Source organism: Danio rerio, chromosome 16 (genome assembly GCF_052040795.2).
Source record: "Danio rerio strain M-AB ecotype USA chromosome 16, GRCz13ab, whole genome shotgun sequence".
Classification (NCBI taxonomy): domain Eukaryota; kingdom Metazoa; phylum Chordata; class Actinopteri; order Cypriniformes; family Danionidae; genus Danio; species Danio rerio.
The window spans coordinates 16838044-16861726 of NC_141036.1; the positions used below are offsets into that span (position 1 = coordinate 16838044).

The 23683-nt window shown below is 34.8% G+C and overlaps 1 protein-coding gene across 8 annotated transcripts in view; it reads right to left on the reverse strand.

Moving 5' to 3' along the window:
* nbeal2 (neurobeachin-like 2) overlaps positions 1-23683 on the reverse strand; it is a 167817-nt gene that overhangs the window by 114610 nt on the left and 29524 nt on the right. For 4 of the 8 annotated variants that reach the window (XM_087284947.1, XM_087284944.1, XM_087284945.1 and 1 more), the window contains exons 1-8: positions 22219-22428; positions 13100-13188; positions 10675-10836; positions 10409-10490; positions 8039-8151; positions 4655-4737; positions 1726-1811; positions 1286-1598 (exon numbers count right to left, since the gene is read on the reverse strand). In XM_087284947.1, the coding sequence (XP_087141073.1) occupies positions 1286-1598; positions 1726-1811; positions 4655-4737; positions 8039-8151; positions 10409-10490; positions 10675-10836; positions 13100-13188; positions 22219-22248 (958 nt within the window). In that variant the 5' untranslated portion in view covers positions 22249-22428. 8 annotated transcript variants of the gene reach the window in all.

Sequence of the window (23683 nt, forward strand, 5' to 3'; positions counted from 1 at the left end):
TTTTGTATAGTTTTGTTTCTATGTATGAGTATCAATATAGATATTAAAAATAAATATAAATAAATATTAAAAATATATCTAACACACAAACATATTATGACAATGTATGTATGTGATGAATTGGGATTAATCTTTGGCCAGCCCCTATTCATTTATTTAGTTATTGTTTTAGTGTGTACTGACAAACAAGCTTTCTTTTCAAACAGAAATATTCAATGCGAGTTGGAGAGGAACTGTGGTGAAATGGGAACCACCCAGAAAAAACAATAGGTGCTTCAAATGAGTCAAAGTAGAAAACCAAAGACTAGTCAGAACTAGCTAACTGCTGCCTAAAAATTTAATGTTTAAGAAAAAAATTAATAAACAAACACACACACATGCACACAAACATCTCCAGAACTTGCTTAAATAACCTAGCTTGCCTAGTTAACACAATTAAAGGGGTGGTCTAAAGTGTATTTTTAAGGCTTGGTTGAGTTTATAAGATGCAAAGCAATGTGTGCTCAAGCTTCATTTGTAAAAAAATCATGTTATTTTTTCCTATATCTTACTTTATGTATATACAGCTTCTCAGCTAATATGAACACGACTGTCATATTTTCCAGTTTTTCCGAAAGGCCCATCCTCGAAAGGCTCTGATTAGTCAGCTAACATAATGCGCTGTGATTCAGATAGGCTCCACGTCACCAGAAAGCGACATGCCTCTACTAGCACGTGCTATGCCTGTACTGTGCAAAAACTGTCAGTCAGAGTAGCTGTTAGCCATATCAGTTTAAGCCTGAATCAGGCAGAAAATGAAGAAAAAACAGCTGAACCTCATGCCTGCTCTGACCAGTGTCTTTATAAAAAATTGTATATATTCCCGTTATAAGCATGTCATGTTCCTTGGAAGCCTAAATACAGAAACAGAAGAAGCTTTGTGGAAATAACAGCGCTTGGAAAGCATTTTAGCTTTCGCTGCTATAACATTACATCGCCTCTGACCAAGCCCCTTTGACGCATGGGGTGAATGTGGGTAACCTGAAAGGTTTGTGATTGCATTACCCGGATGTATTTTTTCGCTGTAGGCTTTGCTAAGCTAACTCTGTAAAAGCCAATGTCTCCCTCTGCATTGAACTTTGAGCGTCTTTCAATACATTCAGAGATGTTGTTTATGTTCACACAGCTACATTACAAATATATATATATATATATATATATATATATATATATATATAATCTTTTTTTTATTTTTATTTTTTATAAATTCACTTATATTTTATTTTGTAATAAAATATTAGCTTACTAAGCATATGTTCAAGAAGGGTAATGAGATTATCCTCCCAGGCGTGCATATCTCCCTGCTGGCTGTCCGGTGGACGGTTCCAGTTGAGCAGTTGGAAATAATCGTCCAGCGCGCTCCGGATCTCCACCTGTCTCTCGTTCACACTGCTGGAGTGCAGAAGATGGATCATTACAGTCAGACAGCGAAGGGCCATCCTGAGCAGCTGAGGGTCCCTGGGCTGCTGTGGGGATGAGGCAGGACAGAGGCACCAGGAGCGCAACACAGACATGATATCCTTCACAGCCTGCGGGGTGATGGAGAGAAGGCCATTTCTCTGAAACACACGAACGGCAGCATGCAATACTGTTTTAGTAATGTTATACTGTACATTTAGAAAGCACTCATAGCCCCTGATGCGTTCACACATGTCAGTGTAAACAGGGCCTAAGGGTCTAATTTACCTTGCATCCACTGATTACAGCTCCCTGTAGATGCACCAGCCTCACCACCAGTGGTTCAGGGATTAGTTCACTGTCTTGGAGGTATTCTGTAGGAATAGCTAATCTTTTAGTCACAAGAATCGTAAAACTGACATTAAAGTTTTAAGGCACAGATATATGTAATGCATTTTGTCAAGAAGCAAATTTCATTCAAATTCTGTCTTAAGTTGCACAGATATGCTTTTGTTAACAGAAATTATTTGCAAAACAGAACAAAACAAAACAAAACTGAAAACAAAATGAAATGAAAAGACACAGAAAACAAAACTAAGAATAAACAAAATAAAAATTAAACATGACACGAAATTGAAAAGGCAACGAAATGAAACTAAATAAAAAGAAACAGAAAACAAAACATAATTGAATGAAACAAAACAAAATTACACAAAACAAAACTCGAAATTGAAAACCAAAACAAAACAAAACAAAACAAAACAAAAATACACAGAAAACAAAAAAATAAAAAATAAACAAAACAAAAAACATGACACGAAATTGAAAAGTAACGAATAGAAACTAAATAAAAATAATAGGAAAACAAAACAAAATTAAATGAAACTAAATAAAAATGAAGTTGAAAACAAAACAACAAAAAACGGGTTATGTTTTTTTGCATTGATATTCTCATCAGAAGTGCATGCAAAGTGGACTTGCTTTTGTACTGCAGAAAAATTATTTGTTCTTGACATGTTGACAACACAAACAAAACTTCCTGCCAACAAGTAAAGTATTTAAAGGTCAAAGAAGACGCCAATGACGACTGGCATTATGCTAATTTGTTTCAACCCTGGTTTTGTGCAGAAATCAATGAAGCTACTGAAATCCAATTTTAGGCAGTTCAGAAATGGCTCTTTATTTGGGGAGATAAAAAGACCATTAATCGTGTAATTCTATTTTTGAATCACCTATATTAAACACTGCACATGTCTTTAAAGTCAGTGTGGAACAATGATATTTGTCAGAATGTTCCTTTAGGGGGAAATTTTTTGTGAACTGCTTTTTATATAAAACTTTGCTTTTAAAGGGTCATAAAATGAGAATCAATATCCACAGAAAAACTAATGGCTGCTTAAAATTAATGCAGATCAGACAAATTCTTTTGTTCTCCTTCTTACTGCAACTACTATCAACAAATAAAAAACACAAAACAAAACTTAACAAACTTACCACTAAAGAAAAAACACTATAAAGAAATAAAACACTAAAATAAAATAAAATCTGACTAAAACAAAACAAAACTAAGCAAAGCAAAGCAAAACAAAGCAAATCAAACAAAAAATAAACAACAAAAAGCAAAACAAAACAAAACAAACTACTATTAAATATAAAAATAAACACCAAAATAAAACCAAAAAGAGAAAATATCAAAAAGCAAAACAAAACAAAAAGAAAATTAAAACAAAAAAAGAAAACAAAACTACTTTTACAAAACTATAAAAAAAAAATAAAACTAACAAACAAAACACAAAAACTTAACAAAACCCAAAATAAAACAGATAAAAAAACACCTAAATGAGATTTTGTCTTTTATCTGAAAATCATCAGACACTCACTTAGGGCGTACTCAAATTATGTACAGTTGCCTTGAATTGGGCCAAAGCACGCTTGTCCCCACTCCCGTCTCCCCGGACGGCCCGCACTAACATTACATTCAGGCCTGGGCACGCTTACATCATCAATGATGCGCTGGTCAGAAGCGCTCTCGCTCAGCACAGTGGAGATTTCTTTAGTTATGTCGTTTGACATTCAGTGACATGCAGTCAAATATTTTGCTGAACAGATCAGCCGCTCATAAACAATCATAAAGTACTCGTGCTGCAGGAATTAGGAGGTTTGCTGAAGGTGCGCAGCTTTTCTGCATTCCATATACCTGATATGTTTTCATAGGGCCACCATTTATTTGGATTTTAAAAATCCCATGACACAATCACATTCTAAACAAAACATGTTGGTGAAAAACACCTTTGCAGCACAATAAACTAGTTTGCTTCACCACATGACCACATGCAGCTTAACTGTGAACCACATACACTGGAGGTGTGCAGGATGCTCCACAGAGCTTATAACCACTTGGGCTTGCAACACTCTCAGGATTATGTTCTTTGTTTTGCCCATTAACTGTAGGCTGCAATCTACAGTGCAGGTAATTTCTTTGCTACTACTACACAATTGTATTGCTAGAAATAAAGGCATAACTGGCCATTACTACACTGTAAAAAATGCAGGATTCAACACAATCAATTTGTGTTGGGACAACATGAAATAATTAAGTTGTTACAATTTTATTTTATTTTTTTACAAATTTATGTGGATTGAACAAAAAGCAATTAAGTTGTCTCAAAAAAACCTCAAGAATTATATTGTTTCAACTTATTTAATAATATTAGTAGTCTGAACAAACAACAAACTTCATGTTTTGATGTCAACGCAGACAAATGAGCATATAATATAAATGCTATAGGGATAAGCTGAACCCCATTTGTAAAAGCCTGTTAATCATTGTTTAATGTTATTTATGTTTATTCATTTATTTGTATTATGGCTTAAAAATGCATTTGTTTTCTCCTATAACAAGTTGACGAAAGCTGTGTTTTTAGTCAGGCAGTGGGGAGAGGAGGTGTGGCCTATGGGACACAGTTTTGAGACTCATGCATTTACCTTTTGTTCGTAGGGAATAGCAGTCGACACATATTGGGAGCTGTGTTGAGTTTGCTTTCTTTTACAATTCTGATTGTAAATCTAATGAATGGCATGCGTCGACTGTAATTCGCCGTGGATGAAAGGTAAATACACTATTCTTTACAAAAAAAAGACATTTTGTCTCCTGAGAGGTAGGATGTGTGATCTCTCCTAGAATGCAACAATTAAGTCAAAATGCAGGACAACATACCATGGAAGAGCATAGGAAGCTCCTCTGGCAGAACAAGAGGGGAAAATTTGTACTTGCTTCTCTCCAGCATACTGACCTCCTCCCTGAAAAGCACACATATATGAAAGCTCTTTATGGAAATATTTCATGCATTCTTATTTCAGAAGCAATATGCTGGGCTCTGCAATAATTGTCAATCTGAATCATATAAGATATTAAAAGGATAGTTCCCCCTAAAAAATGAAAATTGATTTATATATATATATATATATATATATATATATATATATATATATATATATATATATATATATACAGTTGAAGTCAGAATTATTAGATGTCAGAATTATATATATATATATATATATATATATATATATATATATATATATATATATATATATATATATATATATATTAGGGATGTGCGGAGCAGCCGGTATTTGTATTTGTATTTGTATTTGTTGAGGGGGGAAAAGTATTTGTATTTGTATTTGTATTCGAGTAAAATTCAAAATGGCGCAAATATATATATTTTTTCTATTACACTTCTAATTTACGTTATAGTGAAAGTATTGTTTAATTATACCCATTATATAAATTATAGACATGCAATATTGGTTGTTGTTTTTGAACATGTGACAAGAAATGTCATTGAAAAGAAAATAACATAGAAGCCATTATCTCATCCATGGTTAAACCAACAACTAATAAAATACCATTGTGAATATTATGAACCCCACCACCACCGTTCTTGTTGAAGGACACTGAATAGACAGAATAAAAACAAATAATACTTCAAAAAACTGTTCTTCTTCTGAAAGAACTTTTTTCCAGTGGACAGAATTCCAAAAACTAATATTAACTAAATAAATCTAAATAAAACCCTGCCTGGGAGATCTGGCAGAACAAAAGTATTCTACATAATACTAAAAGATACAGCCCTGCTATTATCATCTGCCTGCCACAAAACAGACACAAAGTTTGTTTGTTTGTTTATTTAGAGATATCTGCAAATATTTTTCAATGGAAGTCAATGGAGGAATATGACTAGTCAGTCATAATATATTTGCAGATATTTCCAATCTGACTAGTCGAATTATAATTATGACAAGTCAAAATATAATTAGAGATATCTCTAAATATATTTATGGATAGTCTGAACAAGGTTTAAATGCTAAAACGGCTTGCCATACGCTTTCACCCATTAGCACAGTGGAGAGTTCTCTAGTTATATCCTTTCAGTCGTTTGTTATGCAGTGACATGCAGTCAAATATTTCGCCAAACAGTCCTTAGGGATGCGGTGACACGCAGTCAGATATTTTACCGGACAGATCCGCCACTTTAGGCGCGCATAAACAATCATAAAGCTCTCGTGCTGCAGGAAGGAGGAGGTCTGCTGAAGGCGCGCAGCTGACGTGCAGTGAGAGGTTTGCGTCTTTAATAAACTACGGCAGTTTGCGATCACTGAACAGTAAGATTGATTAATAAATCCATATGAAACAACCCCTTAAAAGTCACGTCTTGCTTTCAGTTTCGGGCTTTGGCGCGATTTGCACTGAGCGTGTGTGTCTCTCTCTCTCTCTCTCTCTCTCTCTCTCTCACTCTCTCTCACTCACTCACTCACTCACGCGGGCATGCACTGTGGTCTCATGAGGAAACGCTGCTTTTTGATATAATGTTTTTCTTGCTCCCGAATACAAATAATTTTTCAAGTATTTGTTCGAATCAAGTATTCGTAAAAACACGCTATTCGTGCCTTTCCGAATACCGTATTCGGGTTCGGCTCCACCCTTAATATATATATATATATATATATATATATATATATATATATATATATATATATATATATATATATATATATACAGTTGAAGTCAGAATTATTAGCCCCCTTCAATTTTTTTACTTATTTTCTAAATATTTCCCAGATGATGTATATATATATATATATATATATATATATATATATATATATATATATATATATATATATATATACATACATACATACATACATACATACATACATACATACACACACACACACACACACACACACACACACACACACACACACACACACACACACACACACACACACACACACACACACACACACACACACACATATATATATATCCTATGGAAGTCAACGGTTACCGGGTTTCCAACAATTATCAAATTATCGTCTTTTGTGTTCAACAAAGGGTAAATAAATTATGACATGTTTTAGCTGCAGTGTGCCATTATTTTCAGAAAACTCATCTCGATTGAATGATTTTTTCTCATTATGAAAAACAACTTACTATTTATTAAACACAAATATTATTTAATTGTGGTTGTAATTTATGGTAATTTGAAATGGATGAATGGATGGATGGATGGATGTATAAATGGATGGATGGATGGATAAAATCACACTAACATATAATTGGATGGATTGATGAATGGATGAATGGATAAAATAATATTAACAAACAGACAGACATATAAATGGGTGAATGGATAAAATTATACTGACATAGACATACAGTATAGATGGAGATGGGTGAATGGAAGGATAAAACTATATTGACAGACAGACGATGGATGGATAGATGAGACTATATTGTATAAAACCATTCCAACAGACTGACGTGTAGACAAACATATGGATGGATGGATGGATGGATGGATGAACAGATAAAATTGTGTTGATAGACAAACATATGGAATGGATGGAAGGGATGGATTGATAGATGGATGGATGGATAACATGATACTGACAGGCAGACATACAGATATATTGTAAGGTATAGATAGAAGGTATGGATAGATAAAATTAAACTGACAAAGACATGTAGATAGATTAATGGATAGACTTACTGTATAAAATCATTCCAACAGACTGACATGTAGACAGACATATAGATGGATAGAAGGTATGAATTGATAAAATGATATTGACAGACAAACATATGGAATGTATGGAAGGGACAGACAGACAGACAGACAGACAGACATATTATAGATAGATAGATAGATAGATTTATAGATAGATAGATAGATAGATAGATAGATAGATAGATAGATAGATAGATAGATAGATAGATAGATAGATAGATAGATAGATAGATAGATTCCAAGAAAGCTGTACTTTTTCATAAGCTACATTAGTGCATGAGGTGCATTAATGGATGATAAGAACAGTGCTGTCTGAAAAGCTGCATCAGTGCTGTGAGGAGTTCATGATGTGTGTCATTCAGACAGTTGAGCAGAAGAAGACTCAAGAGCTGAAAGGTAAGGACTGGGTGTGTTATTAACTGTTAAAGTGGAGCTAAAATGACTCCTACGCATTCCTGTTGAGGTTTAACACCCTGCCCAACTCACAGACATACAATAACACACATGAACCCACTCACCCCGCCTGCCGTCTCCTCCACGTCTGATAAGGGTCAAAGAGATTTTCACACAGCAGCAGGCCATGTTGTACCACCGCCTGTAAAGTGCTCTGATCATCTGGCTGCTTCTTCAGCTGTCACACACACACACACACACACGCACATAAACAGTGAGTCTGGTGAATACACGTCTTACTCAAACATTCCTTTGAAAAAGCAGAGGTCTTCCACCCAAAGCTTTCCGATTAAACCTGTTCTGTTAGTTCAAAATCCTGCAATAACATCGCAAGCGCATTGTAATAATAACAATAGCTGCATTGCAATACACAGCTTGTGAACAAAAGCTTGATTGGTATGCTTAAAATATTTAAATTTGCAAGACACTTGAACTAGTTTAAAAATGCAGGTAACACCACAGTAGTTATGTTTCCATCCACATATTTTTATGCGCATATTGGATATGCACAAAAAACGGTTGCAAAAAAAAACACTATGATGCGCATCCGATTTGAAAATACACGCATAACTGAGTAGGATAAACTTTTTATTTGATAAGAAAAGATGTGCTTAAATTACGATGGGAACACTTTTACCGAACAAACTCCAGTATGCACATTAAAAAAGTCATGTGATGACAAAAAAAGTGTGTGAATTATAGACTGTAAAAGATTTGGACGTAGTATCTGTGACCTTACCCATAGGTTTCTGAATAACGCAAAAGAAGCTGCTTGTAGGCGTGGCCAACCATCGCCATTTTGTTCGTGCGTCATCGCACTGACCACAGGATATCAAACAAGGGCAAAGAGGCAGAGCGTGGGCGGAGCTACAGACACCTGCTAGCATTTAGCTTAGACAGGTTTTTCTTAAGGAAAAACGCTTACTACTTCATTATCTGCGACTCCTTTGTGTTCTGACCACAAGGTTGTACACTATATCAATAAAATGTTTAGTCTTTCAAAAACACAGTTGTAACACATTGAGCTACTGAACATTGTCATGACGTTTTTCTACAGGAAGAAAATGCAAATTACCTCCAAATACTTCAAATATAGTTTGTGTTAGTAAATGCAAAGCTATTGATGAAATCCAGGCATAACATTGTATGACAACGTTTCAGATGACTGTTCTAGAGCCTACGGCTAATCAATCTGTCATATTCTGGAGTGCATTACAGGTCTTAAGACAATTATAAGTGATAAATGATCTTTAATAAAATAAATACATTTATAGAGATGGTGTATAAATATATAATTGCACACACCTGGAAAATGGAGGCTATGTGAATGGTCTGTGAGCACAATTAAGTGCACACAGCATGCTATAGTATCTGATAATTGCAGGAAATAATTTCAAAAGGCAACTGACTGTGTAAAGCCACATAAAACAAAAGAAAAATACAATGTATATGCAGAATTTAGCAGCTAATCAGCAAGAATCAGCGAGACCTAGCTGTCGCTCAAGTGGCCACGCCCTTAATTATGCAGACTTAATATTCATTTATTAATTTTAATTTTGGTTTGGTCCCTTTATTGATCCGGGGTCGCCACAGCGGAATGAACCGCCAACTTATCCAGCACATGTTTTACGCTGCGGATGCCCTTTCAGCTGCAACCCATCTCTGGGAAACAGGCTTAATATAACTTAATAAAAACAAAGCAGATGATTTATAAAACCATTCACCCCCTCACAGTTGTCATGAAGGGTAAAATTAGCTATATGCACCAAAGCCATCTTTTGTACCAGGCTGTAAACATGCTTTTATCAGCTGTAAAATTGGCCAATTTACCATTGCAGTCAGAAATCATCTGGATTTCGTAAAGCCAGCCCCCCAAGGCGAGTCGATAAATTGCAGTTTTAGTTACTTCCGTATTTGCTTCACGAGGGAAAGCAGGAGGTTGCCGCTTGGTGTGGATGGACAAACCAGCGGGCTGAGCACATTGTAAAACATCTGAATCATTGTTTTGGTCATTCGAAAACGCTGTAACCTTTTCAGTATAATTGTTATTGTATTATCAATGAACTTCAGAATCAAGAGCTCCTGTGCTCCACGTCTTACGCATTCAAACGCCACCTTGCGTTAATTGCGCGTTGGCATTTGTCTTCTGAGGCGCAAGTCATTTATTAAATGAAGAAAAGATTGACGCAGCTTCTCCTACCACAGTAAATTCCATTTTTAATATTTGGCACCAATTAATCTGGAAGTGACCATTCTGTTCTCTTTGACTAATTACATGGAATCGCTGCTTTATTTGCACATCTTTTATGCGACATTCCTGTTTTTGCGCGTAAATTTAATTTGCATTTTTGGATGGAAACAGCTAATGACACTCAAAATGATCATAAAAAGGAGATTCTTGAATCTACATTTCCCACATGGTTCAGATGCCTTACCTGAGCCAAACAGAAGTTCAGGAGCTTGATCGTCTCAAAAACAAACCCAGGCGTCTTTTCGGAGTCTATATTCTCCATATTTCTGTAAGCAATGATTTTAAACCAGAAGTGATATTATTGCATGCTTATAAATTGTAAAAATCGTATAAAACATCTGCCTTGTGGTATTCCTGCTGTACAACCGGGGTTTAATTCACCAGGGCACGCCACAAAGAGAATGATGATGATGATGATGATGGTTAAATCTGTGCTCGGCGAGAACTTACCTGCAGATGATGATGAAGAACTTGATAAGGAGCAGAGGATGTGGTGCAGTGATGCTCTGGTCCTGCCCTGACATGTGGAGGGCGCTGTGCCAGAGCTGTGTACTGAGGAATACCAGAACCTCCTTGGGGAGAAGGGGGACATCGGCACTCCATTCCTCCAGCCTGCATACAAGGAGAAGGTTGCTTTATTTTGTTTACTTGTTTCTTTTGCTTTTTGTTTACTTTCTAGTTTATTTGCTTTTGCTTGGTACTCTTTCAGCATTCTTTCAGCCGCAAGACAAAAAGGTTGCTTTTTATTGCTTTTGCTTTGTATCATTGTATCATGTTTTGTATTTTTGTTTGCAAACCTTTTTTTTTTACTTTTTGTCTTTTTCTTGTTTTTTTTCTCTTTGTTCTCTTCTTTTTTGTTGGCTTTCCTTTTAGTTTTGTTAGCATTAATGTTTTGACCATTTGTTTGTCTCATTTACTTAGCATTTCATTCTTCAAGCATGTTGAAAAAAATATTTTAATAAAATAAATAAAATAAAATAAATGTTTTGGCTCTTGTTTTTGATTGCTTTGCTTTTTGTTTATTTGGATTTTTGTTTGTTTGTCCTGCCTTTGTTAGCTTTTGATGTGTTTTGCTTTATTGGGATTTTTTTCTTTAAATTTTAACTTGCTTTTAGATTGTTTTTAACTTTTTTTTTGCCTTTGTTTGGCACCTCATTCTTCCAGTCTGCACATGTAAAGAAAGTTGCTTTATTTTGCTGTTTTCTTGCTATTGCTTTGTGTTTTATTTGTCTTGTGTATGTGTGTGTGTGTGTGTGTGTGTGTGTGTGTGTGTGTGTGTGTGTGTGTGTGTGTGTGTGTGTGTGTGTGTGTGTGTGTGTGTGTGTGTGTGCACTTTGGATTAATTGCCTTTTTAGCATTTGTGTTTTGCTTTTTGTTTGAAAACTCAGTTATTTCAGCCTGCAGACAAACAGTTTTTGCTGCTTTCATTTTAAAAATGAAAATAAAAAATATGTTTTAATAAAAATTAATGTTTTTGTTATTTGGTTTTTGTTTGTTTGTTTTGCATTGTGATGCATTTTGCTTTCTTTGGCTTTAGTTTATAATTTGCTTTAAGATTATTTTAGATTTTTTTTGGCAGAGCATTCTTGTGATTTAAAGACAAAAAAGAAAGTTTTTTAAGCTTTATTTTGCTTTTTTCTTGCTTTTGCTTTGTGTTTCTCGTTTGCTTTTTGTTTACTTTTATGTTTGTTTTAGATTTTTGTATGCAAGTCTAATGATTATTTTACCTTTTTTAGCATTTGTGTTTTGCATTTGTTTGACACACTTAATTTTCCTAGCCTGCAGACATCATTTTTGATTATGTTTGCTTTTGTATTGTTAGCTTAATTGTTAGGTTTGACCTTTTTATTTGTTTGTTTGTTTCTTTCTTTCTTTACTTGGCATTCCATTTCTGCTTTGCTTTTATTTATTTTGGTTGTATGTTTGTTTGCTTTTGTTGGGTGCTTCATTCCTTCAGCCTCCATTTAAGCTTTTGTTTGTTTGCCAATTTTTTATCTACTTGACATTCTATATTTTAAGCCTGTAGACAAAATTAGTTTGTTTTCTTTGTTTTTTTGTGTGTCTTCTGTTTGTTATGGCTTTTCTTCTTGTATGCTTTGCTTTAAATAATAATAATAATAATAATAATAATAAATCTAGCTTTTTTTGCCAGTCTTGACTTTGTTAGCTTTTAGTCTAGTAGCTTTTAGTTTAGTTTGCCTTTGTCTAGTGTGTCATTTTCCAGCCTGGAATTATTTTTGACATTTTGACTTTATTCATTATTTCTTTTTGATTTTGGTTCATGATTATTTTGATTTTTATTGTTGTGTTTTGTATGTTCCTATTGTATTGCTCTTTGTTTTATTTTTGGTGAATTGTTTAGTTTATGTTGTTGAGTTAATGAGCAAGCCATGGACTTTTTTTAAGCACATGTTAAAATTTTGTATCTGCTCTGATCTTTAAAAGTTTGTGTATGTCTTTAGGCATAGCATCATCCATGAACAACTTTTTGCAGACAGCCTCAAGTTATAGATTTTTATCAAAATTTGAAATTGGCAAACCTTGTTGAATGCAGCACTTGGCTGGAATCGATTCTTTATTTCAGAACATCACAGCTCAATATAACCTGAAGCATGTGTGCTAATCTTTCGATGGCATGTCTGACTTTCATTGCATGAACTTCAAAAATATCAATGCTTGCTTACTCTATCAAACATTGCAGGATGTGTTTTTAAAAGGTGTTTTTTTTTCTAACTGAACCACTGGTGACTGAGCAATTAAACAAAAATAGTCCACTAAATACCATCATAGACTGAGTTGCATCTGGACCTGACCACCTACATATCAACTCCCTCCGCATATGACATTTTGATAGGTCAGCATGAAACTGACTCACCGGCGAGGCTCAATCGAGTGCACATCAATGACCTTCTCAAAAGACGCCACGAATGCCTCCAACCACTGCTGCAGGTAAACGACATCTTTCTGAAAGACAGAGAGAGAGAGAGAGAGAGAGAGAGAGAGAGAGAGTGAGAGAAAGAGAGAGAGTGAGAGAGAGATAAAAGGAAAGAGTAAGATGCTGTAAACTGTCTTTTGACAAAACATCCTGAGGTCTAGGTCATGAACTAACACACATGACAAAGCCAAAAAAATGCTGTTAATCTACCCTTAGGTCATCCAAGACATACGGGACTATTTTCTTCAAAACATTAAAGAAGATTTTAAGCTAAGACTATGATCAAAGGCTACTAGCACAGAAAAATAAACAAACATAAAAGTCAAATACAGGCAAAACAAAATGAATACTTGTAGCTCTTGATGACACAATGATGTCTTGTGAAGTCTGAACATTGCTAAAAAAAACATTAGATCTATTATTAATCCACAGCTTCTGCAAATGTTGCTAAGCTCTATCATAAGAGATCACTTCTTGTTTTGCCAGCAGTAGTAATAGTCATGAGTAATATTTTGCCTAAAAATTGGTTGTTTTTGCGATATTTCAAACAAATTCGTCCAGATTCAAAATTTTTGAAGCTACCTCATGGCAATGAGATCCTTGTTTAAATTCCAACGTGTAGACTGGATGTCTGTAACGCCGGGTACAATGTGATGTCTTTCAGCTTTTAGCATTAATTCGAAAGAAGAACTTGGATCGAACCAATCAGCATGCTCTATTGTGTATGAGGTACAACTTCATTAATATGCATAATAGATTCGAAGTCGTAAGCTTTTACCTGTTACAGTGTTCAGACAGCAGAGAGACACCACATTGTGGTGCCAACTGTGATTAAAACAAGTGGAAGAAGAAGAATTGTTTGGAGGTATGAATTGTCAGTGTTGCATTTCTAAATGTGCCGCAACAAAGGTTTTGTTTCCATTTCCTCGCTATAAGAGCGCAGCTGGACTCACGTGTGGATGACAGTGGTCTGCTAACACACGACAAAAATATGTTTGTTAGAAACTTTTTTTACCCAAAAGCTTTTCGCATCTGAAAATGGTGAGATCCGGATTTGCCACTTGTGTCCTTTTAAAAAAAGACACGGTTTCAGTTGGTGATGATTGTGCTGTCTCTACGGATTTGGTAAGTGTGTGAACTGTTCTTTGGTTTATTCAGATGGCAAAGTTACTTAGTATCATCAGCAGTACTCTTTCAGTTTTTAAAGACATACATTAGTCAAAATGATTTTGTTACTAAGTTTACAGTATGTTAATATCACTACAATATTAGGAATTGAGAGATCTGGTATAAATGCTGCTGCTGTAAACACCTGTCCACATGTAAACACCTAAACAATCTATCACCTTCATGTAGGACTTTTGCCGCATTTTGTGAAAGGATAGTCTATACACACACGGCTCTGTTTCTACCGATAAATGTAGAGGGTTTTTTTTACCATTCAGCGTGTAGTATCAAATTTCTTTAAAACAACACTCTTCCAGCAGTTCCTCACATCCAATATCTTGTTTGTTACAATGCATAAAATGTTCCTGAATGAAAGTGAAAGTGCCAAACTGCAGTTAAAGTTGATAAATTAAGAATGAAACACCAGAAATTAAACTCCAGAGGAAATGTGTAAAGTGTGGTTTCAAATTATGTGCAATAACATGTAGAACTGGATTTATTTATTTTTATTTGGCAGGGACAGTGTACATTAATACCCCTTTTCATGCAAATGCTTTCCTCTTTCGCCACTCAACATTCCCACCTGAACAGAGCTGAACTGCGGAGACAGGAGGGTTTCATGGCCCTTTAAAGTGGCTGTAGCTATTGTTACAAATATTATGAATTGTTCTACTAAAGAAAAAAAAACTCACCAACATCTTGGATGGCCTGAGGGTGAGTAAATTAACAGCACATTCTCCTTTTCGGTAATCTATCACATTAACTGTAAGGCTTCATGAATAAACTGAAAAGTTTTACTTCTAAATGCATATCCAGTCTGCTGTTCTTAGTCCACAACCTTTGTGAAACCCCCTCTAAGAAACACACCTGATTAAGGTCAGGATAATTGCTTTGAGCTTCCACGAAGGTGTTATAGAATGTATTGATTTAATATGTAAAACTGTATTTTTGATATCATTATAAAGAAATGGTTTTACAGGTCCATTTCCAACATTAATCTGGTTAGTTTTGACCACATTTGTAAAGGTTGTGAATATTAATGAGCTCTGCTCTGATGCCCCGGCAGCTCATATCAGTACCTGATGCTCACACATACATACAAACTTACACATATACACAGTGTGACATACCCTGAAATCCACACCTGCAAAATAGTTATAGTTTTAAAAGTAGTTAAAAAATATTTAGACAAATTGAGTATATTCCTTGTTTGCATAAACAAGAGTCTGTATTTACAACATTTAAATAGCATCTCGTGAAAAAAAAAAAAAAAAATGTATGTCCACTAAGAAGAATGGAGATGCTGCTTGCTGTCATGTCCGCTTCTGAAATTAAAAGGCAAATCCTCTGCAAAGAAAGCAGAGCCGACATGAACAAATGGAAGGACAGAGTAATCTAGGCTTTGAGGGATGCTGGGAAAGCATATTTGAATCAAAGAGGAGAACAAAAACAAGGATAAATCACCCGAAAGAGGTGAGTGGAAAAAATGTATATTTGATCCGATCTCTCTCTCTCTCTGAATGTGATGAGAATCGCTAAACAACACAAAAACAGTTAACCTATCAGAACAAACCAAATGCCATATATAATAAAGCTGTATCAATGTATATTTCCCTTGAGTCCTGTGTAAACTACATCAAGCAGTTTATTTGTTTATATATTTATTTATTTATATTGTGAAATGGAGGAGCATGAAAACATTGTGACGTAGCATTTACACAGGTTTAGTTGTCTATGTTTAGAAGGGTATGTATTGTGCATTGTTCATACTGTATTTTCTGTTTTTGAATAATAATAATAATAATAATAATAATAATGAACTTAATTAAATTAAATACTTCATATTAACATAAAGTTTCTGTTACTGTATTAAAGCTAAGATAAAGGAATCAGATCTTGAGTGACTTAAAGTGATATGACGAATTAGAGTTATAGGGCCCTATCATACACCCGGCGCAATGTGGCGCAAGGCGCAGCGCAATAGTCTTTTGGTAGTTTCAGCTTGGCGCAAGAGTTGTTTTGAGGCGTTGCGCTACGCTGTTTAAATAGCAAATGCATTAGCGCTCATATGTGCGCCCATAGGTGTTCTGGTCTAAAAAGGAAGGCGTTCTGAGGCGCACTGCTGGCGCGTTGCTATTTTGAGAAACTAAAATAGATTTTTCATTAGACCAAAACAAACCCGGTCTAAACTCCGGCGCAGAGTTGCACCTCACTTACACACTGCTTAATACGCACAAGAGAGCAATAGGCAAATATCTTTACATATGAAAAAAATTAAATATTAAGGATATATATATATATATATATATATATATATATATATATATATATATATATATATATATATATATAGAGGATATAATAAGAATAGATATAGGATATAAATATAAAGGATTAAAATATTACTAAACATATTATTTTCTAGCCTATATAAATATGAAAAATCACTGCTTTTATGTCTTCTTCATCTCGGGAGGCTTTTTCAGTTCATTCATAGCAATTTGCTTTTGTATAATGTTATTATTATTAGCAGTATTATTTATTATATCCATATTTATGTTTGTTTTATTAACCTGTCAGGTTTTAGACCATATGGGGCAAAGCATGGGTTTTAGGATATAACAGGTTTTTGAGCACACTTCGTTAATATTGTTCATTTATTTGTTTGATGGAAATTAGAACTAAATTTAGAAATAGTTTTGAAATGAATATTTGCGCTTAACAAACAAAATTAATTATTTATAGACTAATTGATGTCTGTGCGTAAAGGTTTCCCTATCCAAGAGCGAATGTGAAAGTAGTTCCATTATCTCTCATTCTCACATAGTAGATGCTCTGTTTAACAGTTTTCTGTTAAAAAAAAAAACTGTTAACTGTTTGCTGGTGAAATGCTTAGTTTTTCCACTTAGACTTACTTTACGTCCTGTAAATAGCGAATTCGCTTATGGCGCGACAAAGCTGGCCCTTAAAGGGAATGGGAGATGAGACTCTAATTGGTTTATTCTCAAAACACACCTATAACTATTTAAGAAAATAAACTCAACCCTTTTAGACCATACGCCATGGCGCAAAGCAGATTTTCCCATCCTTAAATCAGCAAAAATGTGTTCTGACATGCCCTGAAAGCGTTTGCGCCCTGCGTTTTGCGCTCTGCGCATGGATCATCAAAATAGAGCCCATACTGTTATTCCACACTAACTGGACATATACCGTTCTTCCACATTTGAGAAATATAAAACAGAATAACTTTTGGTTCTTAATACTGACACTGAAACGTTATCCGCTTAGAATTGAGGTTTTGTTGTCTATCTTCAAGTAAAATAAAAATATATAATGTAATGTTCACAATCCAAATGAAGAAAAAAATAAAACTCAAAATTTTTAAATATGGACTTTAGTTCTTCGTCTCAAGGCTTCAAATGACAATATTTCCAACTGAAGTGATGAAGAGATTTATTTTATTCTATGAACAACCTATTTGTGTGAGCAACCTATTTTGCTCCTGAGTTTAACTTATATGAAATCACAGCAGGAATTATTATCAACCTGTGCGTAAACAGATGAGATTATAAAGTTTATTAACATCATTTCATTCACAAAAAACCATGTAAGAGCAATAAACACACATCAACACTAAACCGCTGAGGAGTACATTCTACCTGCCACTGTTTTTTAAATGTACATATCTGAACTTTAATAAAACAATCTTCCCAGGAATTGATTTTACAAAAACATGCCTCATTTACATTTCCCAAACGTAAAATCTTTTTTTATATTAAACCTTATCAAAAAGCGAGGCGTTTATAAGCACCAGAGCGGGTCAAAATTACCAGTGCCTGTATTTATGCACTGCTTACATTATGTTTAAACTTTCCTGCCAATGGCTTTCACTTTCATTCACTAAATTAGTGTCTATATTAAATAAATAAAGTCATAACAAGTAAAAGAAGATGATTTTTAGAGATATTAAAACTACAAAATGCCATGAATGATGGATAGTCTGATACTGGAGATATAAGTGATGCATCTGGGTACATCAGCATCTGACAACTCATTTGACAGCCGATCATAGAACCCATGATCAAATCTGGATGTTTTATCCAACTGGTGAATGTTCAAACTTGATTGGAGTTGTTCTTTTATTTCAACTACATATTAATTTATAAGACTGAACAATTTGTTTTGTTGTCGCATCATACATATTCAGTCATTTAAATGACATCTTAATATATGATTAACAACATTATAATATTATATCACCTAGTAGTGTATGCACTTCTAATTCTCATTGTGGGTGCTGACTTGTTTAGCTTAACCTGCTTTTCTGAGAGTGAAACTGTAACATGCATAAAAAAAAGCCTTGAACTAAACAGGGAAAAGTATAGCTTATGACTGGAAATAATGATTTCATGACTCTTCTTGACACTTCTTTGTTAACACAGTGGCATAATACAGTCATTTAATAGGGAAAATAACACTAATGGGATTTACATGATAATGATAAAATAATGGTGTTTGTGGCTCATGGGTATGTCATTTCCATGGACTGAACTCTTATTGTTCAGATATGCCTAGTTATATCCAGATTTTCATTCTATGTCACCTTTAAAAGCAGGTAATCTACTTTTCCAATTAATAATATAGTTGATGTACATAGTTTCTGCATTATATTTTGACTTCTGTTTCCTTAAAGTCACAAACAGACCAGAATTTAAGTTCCTCACTGACAACCTTCATCTTCAGTGAACTATATTGACCACTACAACCCAATCATCGAGGTTAGCTGAAGAAAATCACTTGAGCAAAATTATTAGAGCAGTTTTATGAACTTGAATCATTTCATTCACTAAAAGAAATCAGACTCAGAAAATAGTATGTGAAGAAATCACATCTCAAGAATGCAGACGTTAAAATGTGGACCAATTAATCTTTCCATGGACGTCCAAATATGTTCATTGAAGGCCGGCTCCCGCCCTATTTAAACACATCTGAATCAGCTTAGCAGTGTTTTCATACAAACTAGAAACTTCCAGTCAAATTTGCTTAAAATAACTAATATCAATAGGATGTTGGTCCTTCGTCAGCAGAACTGGACAACCCTACATTTGTCTAATTTATCCTTAAACAACCCACCACAAATTAGTCTACTTCGAAGCGATGTAGTTTTGCACAAGTGAACTAGTAACTATAGCATGACTGGACGCTATCTCCAAAATCAGAGCATGCACACACTGGTGTTAACACAACAGGAAACTACAGAGCATGCAAAGCTGTGCAAGTTTAACAATGGATCCAGTGCAAACTCCCCAAGCAAACAGAAGAGCAACATCCATGGCTTTGCCATTAGGACCAAAACAGGGAGCACTCGCATATATCTGTCATTCATAAATGAGTAAATCTAAACTGGTTTGCTAAAATCTTGAGGGGTACAAAATCATTGAAGCAGCATTCTATCAAAGCACCATTTGTGTATGTTATTGACACATTAAAAAGTCATAGTTTTAAGTTATGTTTGCATATTATTTCAAGGTGCAAATTTGCACATTATATAATGTATAAAGCTAACCCAAAGTCACACAGCCACAGGTATAAGCGGTTGTTCCCCTAAACTGTATGACATATGTCACAATATTTCCCACAAGCCCATATTTATCTGCAGTTTTATTGATTTCTCTGATAAACAGGTTACCACCTTTGCAACTTTTATCTGCAAGCATTTCCATTATCAGTCTTCAAATCATTTTGTTGCACTGTAAAAAGAGATTTTAGACTTTATTTAAAAAAAAAAAAAAACAAGTAAAACCGTTGCCTTATATTATTAAGTAAATTATAGGTGCAGTAGGTGATCTGCCAAAATGCTAACCGGTTAGCATAATATCTCTGAAATACAGTCCCACCCCTGCCGTCAAAAGCCACGCCTCCTATCATGAACGCGCACCTTAAAGGTGACAGTAGACAACTTACTCATTTGAAAGTTAGAAAACTTTACAATACTTTATAATACTGCAGTTCCGAACAAAAAACTGTATTATATCTAGCACGTTTTCAGGTATGTAGCAAGCAAAATTTGTCATAATGTGGAATATTTCATGCATGCAAGGATCACTGGTCTCACTTTCTCACACTTTGTTCTAAAGCGACAACTGTATGCTTAGTGCTTGGCCAGCAGCATGCAGAAATTACACTTATTACTAAGACTTACTTGCATGGAAGTTCATATATTAATGAAACCGAATATTCAGAGTAGCATGGTAAACAATATAGGGAGTGCATTACAGGTTGTCATTGTTCAAAAATGAACCAATGTGGTGTGAATATAAAAACAACTTCACCTCAGTAAATCTGGCTAGGCAGAACAGCGCTATTTACTGATGTTTTGTTGTCAAACTAAATAAAAAATCTACATTATCGATGGTGTAAAAGGTCCCTTAAAAAACTTAAAATAGTCACAGCAATTTTTCACTGGAAGATTTCAGTGGTTGAAACACTTCTGAGCACAACCTGTTTGTAAAACAACACAATCTACATCATTTTTGCATGTTAAAACACAACATTACCCGTCTAACAGAAATATTTCAGCTATGGTGTCCTGCTTCCTTCAGCGTGCAAAAGTAACTTCGATATTGATTCAGGATTTTAAAGTTTTGATTGAGCATTTGTTTTTACAGCTGTCTCTTTCATGTGTAAGTCATGAACGTGGCGTGATTGCATGCGCAAACGCCTGATCTGGTGATCGGCTGTGCAGATGTACAAATCTACTTTTGTTGGCAGATAGTTTAGGCTACTTATCAGAATTATGGGAATTATCGGACCAACAAATTTTAAATGGATGAACATTTTTAGTCTTATGCCTTACCCAGAATATAAAAATACATATAAATACATTTAGATCATTTACTTTCATCAGTACTATTGGAATGTGAAGAGACTTTCAACCAGCACAACAAAAAAATGTGTCTGAAGACAATCACCTACTGCACCTTTAAATGTCTGCATAATTATAAAAAATAAATTGTCAACTTAACAGTTACAATGCTTTTACTCACTTTTTAAAGTAAAGTAGCAGTTTTTACAGTGTGGAAATCCCTTTTTAGGCTTGGCTTATGGATGTGAGTACTGTTGTCAGTCACAATACTGGAAGTTTGATATGATACCTTAAGAAATATCGATATTCGATACAGTTTTCGATACCACAGAAAAAAATCTGCATTAAAAGTATTAAAAGTATGCAAACTACGTAAAAAAGGAAAAAACTAAACCATAAAGTCAAAAAGACATTAAGTTACAAAAAAAATCAATTATATTTTCTGTTTAAAACAAAAGTGTTAAAGTCTCCCTGCTGTTAAGAGAGAGCGTGAGAGAAAAAAGCTACTATTAATACTAATCATTTTAAATATTCCAGTATTGATTTTTAGCAATATATCAATACTTTTGACAACACTAGCTGTGAGTGAAAATAAAAAAAAACTTGAATGCACACCTGGATTTCACAGAGGTTCTTAAACCACCAGCAATACTACAGGCCTGAATACTATTTATTTTGATTTCTGATAAAGAGCTCACAATAACCTTTATGAAGTTCTGCCAAGACCGAGTCACAAGCAAGAACATGTGTATCATGAAGAAACCTTCACATGTGACTGTCACTGGAAAGAGGCTGGTGGAAACATTTCAAAGAGAGAGCAGCTATGCTTAGCTTAAATGATGCGGCTTGATCCGCCCACTCCTATAGGGGAAGTTGGGCTGTCAGCAGCTTCATCAAACATTCTCTGAAATGTACACACACACACTGAGAGCAAATGCAAGAGCTTCTGGACTACCAGAGCAATGTGCACTTCAGCAGAAAGCAAGAGTAAAATCACAAAATCTGTGTTAATGAATAATAACTTTACCAATTGCTGTTCATTTAGGGGCAAGTCCATGTCTCATGGCAGGTGATTGGGTGGAGGGGCTCCTGTTACCCCCGTCTCTGCTAAGCCCCCACCAAGCTGGCTGTAAATGTCCACAATGTGTCCACGCTGTAAGCCTCTGAATCATTCAGGATCCATCAGGAGGATCACTGCTCGGCTCTTTTCTGCTCTCTTGCTGTTTGTACTTCTGTCAAGCAACCAGGAAATGGCAAGTCGCTTTAGCTGAGCCACATTTCCTGTCTCTTCTCAGCTGGGCTTGTCGTCACCATCACTCTCTTCCTTCTTTGCTGCTGTCACAGCTTAAATGGTAGAGCATGTCTTTACCACACTGTGATCAACATGATGAGCACTTCTGCAGTATCTCTATGCAGAGCCTGCTTTATTTGCTTTCATGTCATTTGAAACATGCATGAATTTGTTGGTTCAATAAACACAAAAAGGGAAATTCTGAACAAAAAGCACCAAGCAATCTCTTCATATAGATACACCTGACAGAGTTTTGTCTAGTCACATCATAACCTGTGACTGGGATAGTGGCCTATCAAAAAGCACACTTTTGTACTACAAGTGCAAATGTGTAACTTCAAGATACTATGACATAGTGGAGTCTGTGTTTTGTCATCAAAATATGCCATCTTTAGGGTCCTTCGAGAGTCCTTCTACCATTAACCATTTTTGCTTTCTATTTTCAATCATCTATAAATGCAATGCTTTATTGGACAGCACAATTATAAGCAATTGTTTTCAGTTTTTCCAATCGTTTTTAACAGTTGTTGGGTTTCCCTTAAGTTAAGACTTAAGTTAAGCTTTTTTTGTCAAGTTAGGAAATTTGTGTAACACCACCTTCCTATTCTTGTAGCTAAAATAAGATAATGCACTAAGGGATTTCTGTTCTGTAAAAATCATTTGCCTTAACATGGTCCTAACTGTTACCAAAAAGACAGGATATGATTAAAAAGTAAAGATATTTAAAATGCTTAAAAGGGGATTAGTTCACCCCCCAAAAAAGAAAATTTCCTCTTAATTTACTCAGCCACAGGGCTTCCAATATGTAAGTGACTTTTTTTTTCAGTAGAACATTAAAAAATATTTTTAGATGAATTCATATAATGGCAATGAATGGGGATGTTACATTAAAAATAAGCACATACAAATGAGCCCATATCAATCCAAACTGAACATTATGAACCATATTTGATGATGAAAGCGTGAGAGCTGGTGACGAAATTAGCAATATCTATCATCAATCTATATCACCTGACCTATCGTTCAAGCGTGCCCTCACAGTTTTGTTATCAGGACTACAATATGACTACATTCATATATGTGTTGAATGATTTTGCAAATAATCTTCCATTTTTTACACAGACTGATCATCTATTGTTGTACAGCTATTATGTACGAGATACAATTATTTCAACATTTTTGGTACTAAGTGTTTGAAAAG